Source organism: Salvelinus sp. IW2-2015, linkage group LG15, assembly GCF_002910315.2.
Source record: "Salvelinus sp. IW2-2015 linkage group LG15, ASM291031v2, whole genome shotgun sequence".
Taxonomy (NCBI): Eukaryota; Metazoa; Chordata; class Actinopteri; order Salmoniformes; family Salmonidae; genus Salvelinus; species Salvelinus sp. IW2-2015.
Genome location: NC_036855.1, coordinates 66,156,334 through 66,172,573, shown reverse-complemented (window position 1 = coordinate 66,172,573; position 16,240 = coordinate 66,156,334). Strand labels below are relative to the sequence as shown.

The following is a 16,240-nucleotide window of genomic DNA, read 5'->3' as shown; positions in this document are numbered from 1 at the left end:
AACACTTTCATTCCCCTATGAGTAAAACTCATTGGATTTATTGAGTGTGAATGACACATTCTATAATTTTGAAAGTGGTTTCCATTATTCATACATAAATGCATCATTATCCTCAAGGGTTGTCTGTGTCATGATGCTGGCCTGGGGGTAGGTTTATGACAGTCATAAATACCTCTCCCCCCTTTGTTCCTCTCTCTACCCTACTGATGTGACTATTGAAAATCCCTTGGTTAACATAGAGATTCTGGGAACAATCCGAAGGTGGGGGGAAATTAACCATATTTTGGTAATCCAACCAGTTGAACATATGCGTTGGTACTTAAGGAATATGTTGTCAGTTCGGTTGTCATCTGAGACATTCTCATCAATGATAGGATGACATAAACGGTACAGTGAAAGTCTACACATTATAGTTATCAGATTCACATGGAATTGTTGTGGAATTTAAATGTTTGAATATGAAATTATTTGTGAGGGGATGAAATGTGATTTTAGCTTCTAAAATGTGAGAATTGGGTTTTCATGAGTGAATTAGGCCCGACTCAGTGGCCCGCCCACGTGAAGAGACATTGGTTATATACTATGAAACACACCCTCCTCTCCCTTCCTATATAAAGCCTTGTCGACAATATAACTTCCTGTTCCGGGTACATTAGGATGACGATCCGATGTCAGAAGGGTTCAGATAATAACTACAGAACGAAGCCAACCTCAGCGTGTGCTTTGGTTGCGAATGGTTTGAACTTTGAACTCTTAATCGCTACAGAAGGGATACCTCCTAGCCGTTGAGTTAGCAACAGCAGCTGCAAACGTGGGCTAGGAAAGAACAGACAGAGTATCCCGTCTACCAAACAACGACTTTACTACAACGTATCCAATTTACCACCAGAGACATTCTTCCGAGGACAGGAAGATCTCTGTTGGCCAACACGACCAGCATCTACGACCAACCTACCGAAGCGCAGCTCAGAGTAAATATTTATTGCATTTTCCTTTTCCAAATGGGCGGTAATTTAGAATGCATAAGATTCTGTATTTACGATAGAGACATCGCTTCTCCCTTTGTTCTTCAGTCTTCCCGCTCTTTCACTCAAACCCAACCCACTTTCCTTTGTGTAACCAGCTGTCATATCTGTTCCGTCCACTAGGGACGTTTTCCTTTATGACATAATTTGTAATCAAGGTATGATTCATTCTGTGTATATGTAATTCTGTGTGATTAGTTAGGTATTTAGTAAATAAATAATTAAACCCAATTTTGTATTGCTGATTCAACTTGTTAGCCAGGGTTCGTGAAGATAACCAAGAATTTACAACTTTCAGATGAGACTGAAATAAGGACGATTAATATTGACTGCTATTGATGTAAAATATTACTAGGTCTTTAAGAGTTTATTCGGAAGATAACTGCTCTATAAATATTATTTTGTGGTGCCCCGATCAATCAGGTAATATTAATTACAGAGAAAGGATTTTATAGAATAGCATGTCATATCACTTAATCCAGCATAGCCAAAGACACGACATCTGCAAACTTCTGAACAGAATGCAGGCTAGATTCAACTAAGGACACAGACAATAGATTGGTGTAAAGATGTTTATTAAAAGCTTTACTCCCCATAAGTGGAGTGGGATAGTCTGGGATGTAGTTTACACACCCCTCCACAGGCTCACTCTACAGTAGCGTTCCCCTTTACAGTGGTAAATCCATAACTATAAACTGGGTGGTTCAAACCCTGAATGCTGATTGGCTGACAGCCGTGATATATCAGATAGTATACCACGGGTATGACAAAACATTTATTTTTACCCTTCTAATTACATTGGTAACCAGTTTATAATAGCAATAAGGCACCTCAGGGATTTGTGGTATATGACCAATAAACCACGACTAAGGGCTGTGTCCAGGCACTCCGCGTTGCGTATTGCCTAAGAAGAGCCCTTAGCCGTGGTATATTGGCCATATACCACACCGACTCGGACCTTATTGCTTAAACATACAACAGTACGTAAAATACAGTCCGATGTCACAACAAACAGAGAGGACGCAGACAGATGATTACAGACATAGAAAGTGCTTCTACTCCTCTGCACGGTGACTGATGCTGCAGTGAGTCTACCTTCACTACAGCCCAGACACCCCCGTCAGCAGGGGGGCAGGACAGGGAGGATGGATGACGGTGGTGGGCAGGTTAGGCGTGGTTCTTCTTGATAAAGTTAATGAGCCCGTTGGTGGAGGAGTCGTGAGAGTGGACCTCGTTGGAGCCATGTAGCTCAGGCTCGATCTTCTTACACAAAGCCTTACCCAGCTCAACTCTGAGATAGATAGATATAGAGACATAATAATGGACGGAATAGAATGTCACCAGAAAACTCACCAGAGTGGACAGAATAGAATATCAATGAAACATTTTTTCGTATAATTTCATTGGATAAAGGCTCTGTGTGTAATCTGTCATAGACTACACATTATCGAGGAGCTTGGTTTCAAATAGTCACACTTACCCCCACTGGTCAAAACTGTTGATCTCCCACATAACACCCTGGACAAAGATCTTGTGTTCATACATGGCTGTGAAACAAACAACACCATACATTGTTACTGGGAGCATAACAAGTAAATACATTATTTTGATCAATATTTCAAATATCATTGGTTGTTGGTTCACAGGTCCATATTCAGCTCTTACCAATAAGTGCTCCCAGTGTGAATGGGTTCAGCTTCTTGAAGACAATAGAGTTGGTTGGCTTGTTTCCTTGGAATACCTTACAGCAGAACAAGAGGAAACATTTTATATCACACAACCTGTTTTAAGACAGTTGTTGCATACTTGTAATTATACAGTGTTGCACCCTGTTTGAAGCTTCTTCCATCCTGATGCATAACTTATTTTGTCCACTAGGAGGACGCACGTCCCTATCATAGCGACAGTGTCTGCCCTAGCAATAGACACACAATCTCCCCAGTATAATAACAGGGTTTAAGCCCATAGAAAGTCTTAGGCCAGACTGTGGCTGCAGTGGACTTGCGCCATGAGGGATCTGCTCTCACTAACTTTGTGTGGCAGAATGGTTTCCAGGGCCTCTCCTGTCAGGCCGCCGGCCTCCAGTTCCTTCTTAGCCTCCTCTGTGGTCTTTCCTTTCATCAGAGCCTCAGTCTGAGCCAGGAAGTTGGCCATCAGGATCTACAGACACAGAGGATACAACAGGTAAGGCATTATCCCATTATGACATTATCCCTGGTATCACACAGCATGAACACTGCATAGGCTCTTTTGTCAGATAAACAGTAAAAGTAGGTATCGCTTGAATAACTGATAGATTAGTTCAGTCACTGAATGGGAAGCTATTTACTCCCAGATCATTCCCACATACACCACATCATTTCAATGTGGATAATTGGGTAATATTCGGTTGAGATGTTGATCAATTAGATTACAACCTATATTCACCCACTCAAAAAGACAGCCAGAAGTTTGTTGAATTTCCAAAGTGTTATCACTATGCTTTCAACCGTCTATAGAAAAGCTTAACCAAATTCCAATGGAAAAACAATATCTGATTTTTGGTTTAGTTGTCACCCAAATGTCTGTCATTGCGCTTTCATCCATTTAAAAGCACAGGAAAGTTCAAATAGGAATACACTGTCAGGTATTTTGTTTATTTATACAACAGATTAATGTGTTATTACTGTGCTTCATCTAATAGCTGAACCAAATGACCTGGATGGAAGTTGAGACAATTTTAAAAGTACATGGTGCAAGTGATCAATGCGGTTTGAGATTCTGTATAGATTATTACAGCAACATGCACGTTTTATATGATTACATACAGTAAGAAGAAATGTGGATGTGTTACTCATTTTAAGGTTGAATGGTACATTAGTTTGTAAGAAAGCCTTAACTTTACGCTATTTACTATATATTACAAAAGTAGTATGGAATTTTGTTTGGTTGACAACGCAACCAAATATCAACATTTAAAATGAGATGTATCTACTGCCTGGATAGCTCCATCTGAGCCACTGTCTTAATCCCATTCTTTAACTTTTTGGCTGAGTTGGAGACGTGAATGCAACATATAATTTGTTAACTTGTCGACAAGTTAATAATAGGCTACAGTATTTATTGTATGTAAAAAGTGATATTGAATTGTGTTTGGTTGTCAAGGCTTTAATTTTAGTTTGTCTACAAATGAATAATTGATATGCTGGATTACATCTCCATCTCAACCAAAAATCTAAATGAATGAATAGGACTAAATCAAATAAATTCAAACTTTTAATTCTCTTGAAATAAAGTTTGATTTGATGTAGTCCTATTCTTTAACTTAGACTTTTGGTTGAGATGGAGATGTGAATCCAACATACCAATTATTCATTTGTAGACAAGCCAGACTAAGTCAATGGCACAGGTGGAACTATCCAAGCAGAAGGTACATCTCCTTCAAATGTTGGAAGCGTTGACAACCAAACACAATTCAATATCACTAAATATCATTACATTTGAAATCAACCACAGCTTGAAACCCAAGGCCTATTGTATGGTCTATTTTTAGTTGAATTCTGGGTTGAATTAAAACAATAGCTGTTTATTATTTTTGAGAATGCTATATAGTCCTAAATAGCATCATTGATGATATATGAGTGGTAAAGTATGGTCACATTTCATACGCCTCTGTCCCGAAGCAAGAACCAATTAGCCTGGAGCTAGCCTTGCTAGGCCCAATTGCCGGCTAGCCGAAGAAGTCCATCAGCCACTCCTTGGGCTTCAATACCTATTTTGCCGATTGCCATGGACCCCCACCGACCCATCACGACTGGACTACCGACGTGATTCGCCCGAGGGGGTCTCTCAACTGGCTCCTCCGTCGCGACGTCCCCTGAATGCCCATCCGCTAGCCTGCTAGCCGCGGCCTGCTAGCTGTCTAGAGCACATCGGACTGTTAGCTTAAGAGGCCCATCGGACAAATTCTTTGGCCACTATACCTATTTTGCCAATTGGCCTGGTTTACGACACGGAGCCCTGCTGATCCGTCTGCCGACGTAACAGCACGAGGGGGCCACAGACTTTCTTCCGTCACGACGTCCCTCAAAGGCCCTTCTGCTAGCTTGCTTGCCCCGGCCCGCTAGCTGCCTGAAGCCACTCATTGGACTCCTATGATCACTCAGCTACGCATGCCTATCCCTAACGTCAATATGCCTTGTCCATTGCTGTTTTGGTTAGTAATTATTGCCTTATATCACTATAGAGCCTCTAGCCCTGCTCAATACGCCTTAGTTAACTCTTTAGTTCCACCTCCCACACATGCGGTGACATCACCTGGTTTAAATTATATTTCTAGATACAATATCTCTTTCATCGTTACTCTATGCACAGGTTTACCCCCACTGTATTCAAATCCTACCATACCTTTGTCTGTACATTATGCCATGAATCTATTCTACCGTGCCCAGAAATCTGCTCCTTTTACTCTCTGTTCTTGTAACGGCTGTCGTCTTCCTCGTCTGAGGAGGATAAGTTAGAAGGATCGGAGGACCAATGCGCAGCGTGGTAATTGTTCATCTTACTTTAATAAAGGTGAACACTCAAAATACAAAACAACAAAAGTGACAACCGAAACAGTTCTATCTGGTGCAGACACACAAAGACTGAAAACAACCACCCACAAAACCCAACACAAAACAGGCTACCTAAATATGGTTCCCAATCAGGGACAACGATTGACAGCTGCCTCTGATTGAGAACCATATCAGGCCAAACACAGAAATAGCAAAACATAGAAATACAAACATAGACTGCCCACCCCAACTCACGCCCTGACCATACTAAATAAAGACAAAACAAAGGAAATAAAGGTCAGAACGTGACAGGGTAGCTGCAGATAGATACATTCTCCATTAGGAGGAGCTGCCCAGCCTATTCTTTTGAAGATCTGACATTGTTTTAAAAGGTACAAATTCAACATATTTTAGATCCAATGTATTTTACACGTAGATTACACATCACAATACGTTGACAAATTGACAAATTACGTTGAAACAATGTTGATTTAACCAGTTTGTTCCCAGTGGGTTGGTAGTGCTGGGAGATGTGTCCTGTAGGGGTAGCCTACCTTATGGTGCTTACTTTCCCTGATGGGGTGCTGTGTCTGGGCAGGGATGAGGAAGTCAGCGGGGACCATGCGAGTTCCTGTGGAGGACACAGCAGTCACACTGCATCTGTGACTAATATAACATATTACTCTTCCATAACATACATACTCATCCATTTCAGCTGACCATTAATCAATATGTTGAAGAGCTTATGGACCAGTCAGCAACATTATTTGGGTATGAGTTAAGAGAATATGAACTTTTAAAAGTCAGATTTTAACTGGACAGTTACTTTAAGGAGGCAGTACCTTGGTGAATGAGCTGGTAGAAGGCGTGCTGTCCATTGGTGCCAGGCTCTCCCCATACGATGGGGCCGGTATGGTAGTTGACACGTTTGCCATGGATAGTGATGTACTTTCCATTGGACTCCATGTCACCCTATAGACATCACATGAATTGAACATCTTCGGTGTTCGGTTTCAGTTAAATTTAAACTAATACTAAAACAACATTATCATCAGGCTATTTAACCTTGACTTAGTATGCACAGTAAAACACATTTCCATTTGATCAATACAAATCTGACAATATATCCGACCACAGCCTACCTTCAGGGCAAGGAGTGGGTGTATACATTTTTATAGTATTTATAGTAAATTGCCAAAGTAGACTGACACATTCTTCACTGTGTTTTGCTTTGGCTGTTTACTTATTTTACACTCAGTCATGTCTTAACTGTGGTAATGACTCTTAACCCTGGTAAAGGCTCTTAACCCTGGTAGTGACTGACGGACCTGCTGGAAATAGGCAGCGAATCGGTGCATGTACTGGTCATAAGGCAGCATGGCGTGGGTCTCGGCCTGGAAGAAGTTGATGTACCAGACACCCAGCAGAGCCAYGAGCATGGGAGCGTTCTGCTCCACAGGGGCTGTTTTGAAATGGTTGTCCTACAGGAACAAGAGGGGGTCAACTCACACAAATTCATCTGACCAATAGAAAAGGTTCCAAGTCTTTGGACAGTGAGAATAATTGGCTGTACTTACCATCCAGTGAGCCCCTTCTAGAAGCTTCTCAAAGTTGTCATAGCCTGGGAAGAAAGAAAAGACCAGAGACTTTGAGTTATACTTCAAATATCTCCTTTTAACAACTGATTACAAAGGTTATTCTACTCAGGTAGAGTACAGGCAGCTGATCAAAGCATCCGAATATCTAGACCGGGAGAATCAACCTACAACATAATGTACATACCGATGTGCAGAGCAATGGACAATCCAATACAAGACCACAGGGAATAACGTCCACCAACCCACTAAAAAACAACAACAATCTGGTTAGAAATGTGCACAAAATCAACAAACATTTCTTGAGCTTAATAATTTTCACAGTACAACTTTGAATATGCAACATGTATTGGGTAATAATATAATAAAAAGTGTGTAATAAGTCACAAATAGCCAGGTAGGCCTATATATGAAAAGGCAGACCCCAACATCTAAATATTCTCACTTCTCATAATTATTTTCAATGTGAATGCCACCTTTTATCAGTAGTGGTGCGTGGGTAAAATCACTGGGGAAGCCAATCCAGAAAAAAAGCCATATTACAATCTATGTGTTGTGATAATTGCGTTGTTTGCTCTATAATCTGGTAGTTCATACGCTATGACACCATGATACACTATATAGGCCTAAGGCCGAGTGGCAGAATAAATTCAAACACACATTTGTTTCATTACAAAAACAAAGAGAAACATCTGTCCGGTCAAGTCCACAAAACATGTTGCATGTAACAAACACTTAGTTGACCTACCTACAGCATGGTCAAGCAAGGTAATGTTTCCAACATTTTTGGACTACTAAACAACTATTGATTTAGAACACAGAGTTACCGCAAGTCGTAAAGAAAACAGGAGCTGCCTCCACTATTCCAGCACCATTTCAACTTCAACATTTCAACATCATCGAATCACCTATTCTTAGTATAGTACAGTGACAACTAAAAGATACAAAAAACGATTTAGTACAATCAACGTACGTTAAATATGATGTGGCTGTCCATGGTAATGATTTATCTGTGTGTGTGTGTGTAAGTATAAAAAACATGTTGACTCACCCAACGTGTTGAGAAACGCTAATGCCATCCTCCTCTTTTATGTTGCCAAAACGGTCTATGACAGTACACGCTTTTAGTTTTTGTTGTCCTAGGCTACCTGCTAACATACTTGCTCGCTAGCCTAACTTCCTTTCATGGGCAACGATATGCCAGGCCAGCTAGTTAACATTACCATACTACATCTAGCTAACGTTACATGTTGAACTTCCATCCTCTCAGGCCAGGGGAACAATGTATGGATTTATGATTGGGTCAGAATCGCCGTTATAGTCATTGACCAGAACGTAAAATTAAGTAAAACCACAAGTCCAAATCCCTTTCTCCATCGATGGCTAATTTAGGAAAGGGATGATTTTACCTAGCTATCTAGCCACCAGAGGACAACAGGACAACGAGATGCCACAATTCAAGGCTTTTTCAGATATGCGCTACACATACTGAGACAGAGGGGCGCTGTTTCGTTCGCTCGGATGCTTTCTCAGCCTCTTGCGAATTGAAGGAAATTTATGAAACACAGAGTAGAGTAAATCTTTTTTCTTGGTCCATTTTTGGGGAAGCCTGGCTTCCCTTGGCCTCCATGAATACACACCGCTGCCTTTTATACATATTACTTCTGAGAGCAAGCAGCTATTTTTGCTCCGACGTGAAAGGGCATGGCATGTTAGAGCTGTTACCCTTTAAATACCAACAATGTAACTAAATGTAGCTTTCTGACCTTTGATGTGACCCAGCCTTTACAGTAACCTCTCCAAGGGAGAAGGTCGCTACCAATAATATAATACTCTTTGAGGGCAGAGCTGGAGAGGGCGGCTTCTGATTACCCCACAGCTGCCAGCCTGTGAGCCCAGGCACCTACTTCACAGGTCAGAAGTCTATGCTATTTATAGTTGTTGCCTAAGTCCCGTCAAAAGCCTGTGATTGCAGGAAGAGCACTATACTACCCCAAATGCACTGCACACATGACATATTCTGCATCATCAGATAACATGCACTCACATCCCAGAAGCCAAACATGTTGTCAGGATCAATGCCAAAGGCCTTCACTAAGGGCTGCAGAAGAGAGGAGATATAAAGAACAGAATGAGAATGTTATTTTATTTTACAGCAACACATGCAGAGCATATCACTGCATTTATGATGGTGTGTTGCAAAAATAAGAACTTACGCCGGCAGTGGAGAGCGCCACAAAGTGCTTGGCAACAGCAGATTTCTGTAAAGAAGACAATGTTTAATTTAACATACTTTGCATTCATCTTCGGTAATAGAATTCAACCAATTTCCCTGTATTTTTCTAAAGGTAAAAAGGCTACCCACATCTTTAGCGTGCTCAATGAACCATTCCTTGGCAGACTCTGCGTTGGTGATGGTCTCTTGGGTGGTGAAAGTCTGAAAAGGGACAAGACAGTTAGATCACTACAGTAACACCAAAGACATTGCATTTCTAACGTGTGTTTAGGCTACTGTGTACAGTACTAAACCACTAGCAGTTCATGCTAATCTCTTCATCAATTATCAGAGCTGGGTGACAGTAGGAAAGCCATTCAGACACAATTTTGGCTGCAACTCTACAGAGGCATAGGAGAGAAGGTACAACGTGGCATGCAGCACCAACTGATCCCTTTGTTTCAATGGAAACGTCCATTGTATCAAACAACTGTTGCTGCTAAAGCTGAGTGGAACTTTATGAGTTTCCATATTATCAGATGCACAGTTTCTTTTGCTCTTTGTCAATGTCTTTTTGTATGTCTTTCTTGTCAATTTTTTAGGCCAATTTTGAAGAAGAATATCTCTCTCTCAAGTGTTCAGACAAAACAATAAAACCAATGAATGCACTGGTACGGTAAAGACAACCAAAAGCGGGCACCTTGGAGGCCACAATGAACAGGGTGGTCTCAGCATTGAGCTCAGCCAGGGTTTTGGAGATGTGTGTGCCGTCAATGTTGGAGACAAAATGCACACGGGGACCTCCCTTGGAGTAGTTCTTCAGAGCCTCAGTCACCATTAGAGGACCCTGGCAAAGAAGACACAACAAATACACAGTGATGGCAGAGGCAGCTTTCACACCTAATAGTGAATATTGCCTAGGTAAATAAAGGTTAAATTAAAAATTGACACTTTAAAATTCTTAACATATCATTTGTTACTTACCAGGTCAGATCCACCAATGCCGACGTTAACAACGTCTGTGATGGACTTTCCAGTCCAGCCCTTCCACTCCCCACTGCGAACTTTCTACACCAGACACAAACGAGTAGACCATTAAAAAAAGTGCCTACACAATTCAGTCAAATTGAATTTGTTATGCCTTGAATGCCACAGGGAGATAGCTAGCAATTCTATGTATAAATGGTACTGTAACTATTCAAATTGGAAATACAAACGGTCTCACTAAGCGATTTGGGGGATTGCTACGAAATTGAGACCCTTGGGTCAGCTCCCACTCACGTGGCAGAAGCCCTTCATCTTCTCCAGGACTTTGTTGACCTCAGGCATCACATCATGTCCGTCAACCATGATGGGATGGTTGGAGCGGTTCCTCAGAGCCACGTGGAGCACGGCACGACCCTAACCAGACAGGAGGAGGAGAAGATACAGTAAGGACACACACACTGATATACGAATTACAGCAAATGTATGTAGTGCCATTGATTTGTTTCAAGCCAATTTCTGAGGAGGTGTCAGGTGTGTTACATTAGGCCATTCATTATCACAATGATAATAACATTGATAATAAACCACGCTCAGATACGCACCTCAGTGAAGTTGATCTTGTCTCCATGGAACATCTTGTCCCTGGTGGCCTCAATCCCCCTGGACTTGCCCTAGAGAAAACATATACTGTATACATCTATTGGTGGGCAAATGGGCCTTCCATGTCAGAAAGGTTGATAGGGTACTGGACGCACAGCAGAAGAAGACTGTTTTTGTTATGACTGTAGGTAAATGCCAAATACAGTATGGCTATTTGTAATTGTTGTGTTATTTGAATCATTATGATAGAGAAGCAGCCATTTACCAGTTCGACCAACATCTTCATGACATCCTCAGTGATGAGATTCTTAGAGTAATCAATCAGAATGTCTCCATGATCTGTCTTCAGTGTTGTGCTATTCAGACACAGAACATTTGACAGAGTGAGTGATCTGTTTCCACAGAGATCCTATTAAATGAGGGATTCTATATGTAATTCTATGTCTGTTTCTGGATATAGGCAATTAGCTCAATAACCTTTTGCCCACAAGTTACAAAATCAAACAGCCCTTTACTATGAAACAAATATAAATCTGTTATGTTTCACCACAAGCATTTTGTAGTGAATTTGAGGGGTAGCCCAATCGAAACCTGAAGCCACTTATTTCTAATTCCAAGGCAAGCATGGTATCCCAATTCTACTGTTTGCTTGTGTATGTGGAAGTGCTTGTAATGCACTTAAGGTTAGGGTTATTACAATACAGACAGCAATACAGACAGACAACAAACCCGCACATCACTAGCAGTACATGAAGAGAGTTTAGAGTTCACAAGTCTACATACAGTGGCAGTGCTGTGCATTTTTTATGGTGTGGAAGCCCATAAGCTACTCTGATAAAAGGCACTACTTCATATTTTGGGGAATGAATGAATTATGTCACTGATGCAATTGCAAAGATCTCAAATTGTATGGTCGTTTTTTATTGGCAGTGGCATCTGTTCATGATGACACATTATGTGCTTTTAGCCTATGTCTAAAGGTAATAGCCTGAAGTGAAGACAACATTTTCTGATGGACAGCATTTGAATTAAAATCACATTATATACTGGTGATGTAATAATGTTTTTGAGAATAAGGATACTGTGTGTATCTTCAACAAATTAACACTGACAATTTCAAAATAAATGCCAACCATAAAGATACCTGAATTTGTGGAATCTCTCCTTGTCTTCCTCAAACATCTTCCTCATGTTGAGGTGCAGAGCATGTTCATGGTACCATTTCTCCAGTTTCTGGAAGGTTGGGTCGTGTGTGAGTCCCATGGTGTCGAGATGTGTTGGGCGCGGTCCTTTCAGCTCAACCACCCTGGCTGAGTGGAGAGGAGAGGCTTTTGAAGGGCAACCAACCCGCTACACTCGCCCCTCCTATAATAACACGATACTTCGGGTCGTGCAGCACAGCCACAAATACTGTATCAGTAATGCAGCGATGACAAAAAAAAGTCACACTGTCAATTATAAAATGGAGTGACAACAGTATCATTGAATAATTGAATACAACTTCTAAAGTTACATAAACGTCAGTGCACACCATTAAAATCTAATTAATAAACTCTAATTGCCTCCAGATTTGATAATTTTTTTTTGAAATTATGTTTTTAAACATAGGAACAAGGGAAATATCAAATCATGCTGAATATTGTAGCTCCGGATGATAATTATATTATTAGAACAGCATCAATGTGTGGACCACCTAAGTGCGTCTCGTCCAGTGGGAGACATGTTACGCTTCGAACACACCGACTGCTTCATTGCGTTTCGATACACCAGAAGTACATTCATTTCCAATGGAACGCTGCGTTTGCCTTGCAGCATTGCATTGCAGAGGCAGTAGCAGTGCGTTGGGTGTGTATCGGAAATTGTATGCGTAGACTTACTTGACAGAAAGTAGCAAAATGTGAATGTTTAATTTTTGTTGCACACATATCCAGTAAAAAAAATAAAAACAGTTTGACTGGAGAATTTCTTTACATTTTTTATTCATTTATTTGCCAAGTATATTATTTATTCGATGACATCCACAAATTAATTGTGAGAGCCTATAATATAATTTCCCTCAAATGCAGTTTTGGAGCGAAATGCAATAACAAATAGTCAAGATAGCAGCGTAGGCTCTTTCAACAATGAGACCAACTTTGAGGAAGGTGGTCTTGATCACGCTGTTGGGCCGGGACCAGCCCCGCCGAAAGAGCAGGTCTGTGTGGTTCCAGAGATGGTTCAAGTCCCGAAAGCAGACTCCACCGTCTCATTCAAGAGCTTTGAATGTTTGGAGAGGAATTCCGAAGTTACTTTCGTCTGGACCGAAGCCAGTTTGATCACCTGCTCCAGATGGTTGGAGCCAGGATCGCCCGGATGGATACCAACTACCGGGAGTCCATCAGCCCAGTTGAACGCCTGGCGATTTGTCTCCGGTAAGCTACATTCTAGTACATTTTTAAAGCCTTTGATACCATCATTGATTGATACATTATTTTTATGTGCAACCTAGCTAGCTAAAGGGCTCTCTAGTTAATAGTCCCTATTTGATATCAGATGTACTTTTACAGAATGTTCATAAGGACGATAACTTTTCCCAAAGTTGGTCTATAATCCTTTTTTAATTATGCAATGTTACCAAATGAAAATAAAGTTGAGGTGCCTTCTGCCCTGATGAAGGTAGGCTAGTCTTCTCCAGGACCCATTGTTGTTCAAGACAGTTACAGTCATTCATTACATTCTTATTGGACTCACATASTCTTAGAGAAAAAMTGTCSRTRTGCTTTCRCCATAGGATAACCATTTTTGGTTCCAGGTARAACCCTTTGGGGAAAATGTTATACATGGAACCCAATAGGGTTCTACATGGAACCAAAAMGGGTACTACCTGGAACCAAAAAGGGATCTCRTATGGGGACAGCCGGAGAACCBTTTTAAGTAGATAGTACCATTCTTTCTAAGAGTAGAGTTGGCKTGGGCTACAGTTTATTGATATAGTCATAGACTGAATTGTAGTGTTTCAAGGCATTGTTAATGATGGTTGATGAGTATTACAATATAATTAGTAGAGCATAATATACTGTAATGAGGTAGATATGAGTAGATATAATATGTGGGTGGAATTCAATTTACACACAATATTGATATTATTTTGAATTATATTTTAGATTCTTGGCGACAGGGGAATCCTACAGGACCATTGGATTCAGCTTCCGAGTTGGACAGTCCACGGTGGCAGGCATTGTCCTCTCTGTGGCACAAGCCATTTGGGACTGTCTGGTTGGTGAATACATGCCTGTCCCCAAGGAGGAAGACTGGAGGGRCATCGCTGCCGAGTTCCTGGAGAGGTGGAATTTCCCCAAKTGTCTTGGCTCCATTGACGGGAAACATGTAGTAATCCAGGCTCCACCGTGCTCAGGTTCGCAATTCTACAACTACAAGGGTACATATTCAGTTATACTCTTGGCTGTAGTAGATGCCATCTACTGTTTCCATGTTGTCGATGTTGGTGCTTACGGCAAGGGAAGTGATGGCGGGACCCTCCGGGACCCTCCGGGACTCTGCCTTCGGCCAGGCACTTCAGGATGGCACCCTGGAGATTCCACCACCTGCATCACTCCCTGGAGCTGAAGACCTGGGACCTGTTCCCCACATCTTCGTCGGCGACGAGGCCTTCCCTTTAAGACCTAACCTCATGAGGCCCTACGCTGGACGCCAGCTGCCATTGCCAAAGCCTGTAAGGATCTTTAACAAACGATTGTCCAGGGCAAGGTTAGTTGTTGAATGCACCTTTGGGATTCTGGCAGCCCGGTGGAGAATGTATTGGAGAGTGCTTGGTCTCAGCCCCTCAAATGTTGATGCCTGCGTGAAGGCTACATGTGTTCTCTATAACTACCCGCGGAGGTCATTCCAGGAGCCGCTCCGGATGGAGATGGGCACGCCAAATGGTCACCTACCTGATGTCACCAGGGCAGGTGCCAACAACGCCCCCAGACAGGCACTCCAGGTGAGGGAGAAGCTGACCACCTACTTCTCATCGCCAGCAGGTGAAGTCCCATGGCAGTATGTCGTGGAGTGAAACTGCTCTTTTAAGAGCCCCCTAACACAAAGGTTATTTTAAGAACCATCCACCGTTGTCCATAAAGTTGCATTTTTCCCCCAGATTACTTTATGTATCATTGTCTCTCTTCCTTTGGAAGTTATATTTAAGTGAAATTTGGGAGTAAAGACCACACCTTAATAACCCCTTCCCTCTCCCATTAACGTCAGTATTATACACACCTGGCATGGTACATCAGGTGAGCAGGAGCACTTAAGGTTATACGACATACAGTTAGTATGATAACAAAGGGAAAGGGTAACCTAGGGTCCATACAAATAGTACAGTTTACCACCATGTTCACTGGCCTGACAAAATACAGGTGGAAAAAAAACAAATTAGGAAGAGAATGTTTTTACTTTCATCAAGAAATAAGCAGATTAAGTCTAAATGAGATATTAATAAACTGAAACAACTGACTATGAAAACATTATTTAATTAGTATTCAAGTACAGGAAAGGACATGACAGCTATGTGTGTTGTAAAAATAAAAATAAAAAATAGAACTATTAAAAGAGGTGTATGTGCGTGTAAAAAATTAATAAAATGAATGTGGAGCCTGTAATCTGTAAGAGAACAACAAGAGCATGTATTTTTGGCACAACTGCAGACCGATACAGGGACTACTCATAAAGCCTAGACGTAGTAGGGGAACTTCAGACATGGCCATAAAAAGAGAGGGCAGGGCACTGGAGATCTGATGTATAGAGAGGAGTGGAGAAGAGGTGTGTGTGTGTGTCTCTGTAAAAAATAAAATAATGTGTAACCATAACACAGCTAAACAAACAAATGGCCCTTGGACGTCATGGACCAGTCGATGGAACATAACTTCACAAACAGTTTCAACACTCTGGTTTTCAAGTGGTTTTAAATGAAAGAAATATATTCACCTTTAGTCTCGTAAGAGACCAACAAGAGCATCTGAATTCTCCGGTGTGTGAGTTTCAATTCTGTCAATTCAGAAATCTATGTAACACTAATAATGAATGCTATCCTAAGACTTTATAAACAAATGACTTTATGAATTGACTGAATTTAAACGGAACTTACGTGTGTGAAAAGAAAGGTACAATGAGGGAGGTCAAAACAACAACCAGACAACTCCTCTCCTCTTCCTGTCCTTCCTGTGAGCTGGCCGGCTAAATTGACTCCATTTCTGAAAGGGAAGAGAAAAACAACACATACAAGCTTAACATAATGACACCATA

The 16,240-nt window shown here is 41.3% G+C and overlaps 1 protein-coding gene across 1 annotated transcript; it reads right to left on the bottom strand.

Annotated features, from left to right (window-relative positions):
* Positions 1–1,583: 1,583 nt before the first annotated feature.
* LOC111974744 (glucose-6-phosphate isomerase-like) lies at positions 1,584–12,267 on the bottom strand. Its single transcript, XM_024002713.2, has 18 exons — positions 12,102–12,267; positions 11,223–11,313; positions 10,960–11,028; positions 10,652–10,771; positions 10,355–10,438; positions 10,071–10,217; positions 9,521–9,592; positions 9,372–9,416; positions 9,203–9,256; positions 7,343–7,403; positions 7,138–7,181; positions 6,889–7,041; positions 6,403–6,532; positions 6,115–6,191; positions 3,057–3,185; positions 2,691–2,766; positions 2,506–2,572; positions 1,584–2,316 (listed from the first exon to the last, which is right to left on the bottom strand). Exons 1-18 carry the CDS (start codon positions 12,218–12,220, stop codon positions 2,193–2,195), a joined length of 1,662 nt encoding a protein of 553 aa, XP_023858481.1. The 5' UTR covers positions 12,221–12,267; the 3' UTR covers positions 1,584–2,192.
* Between the last annotated feature and the right edge of the window lie 3,973 nt (positions 12,268–16,240).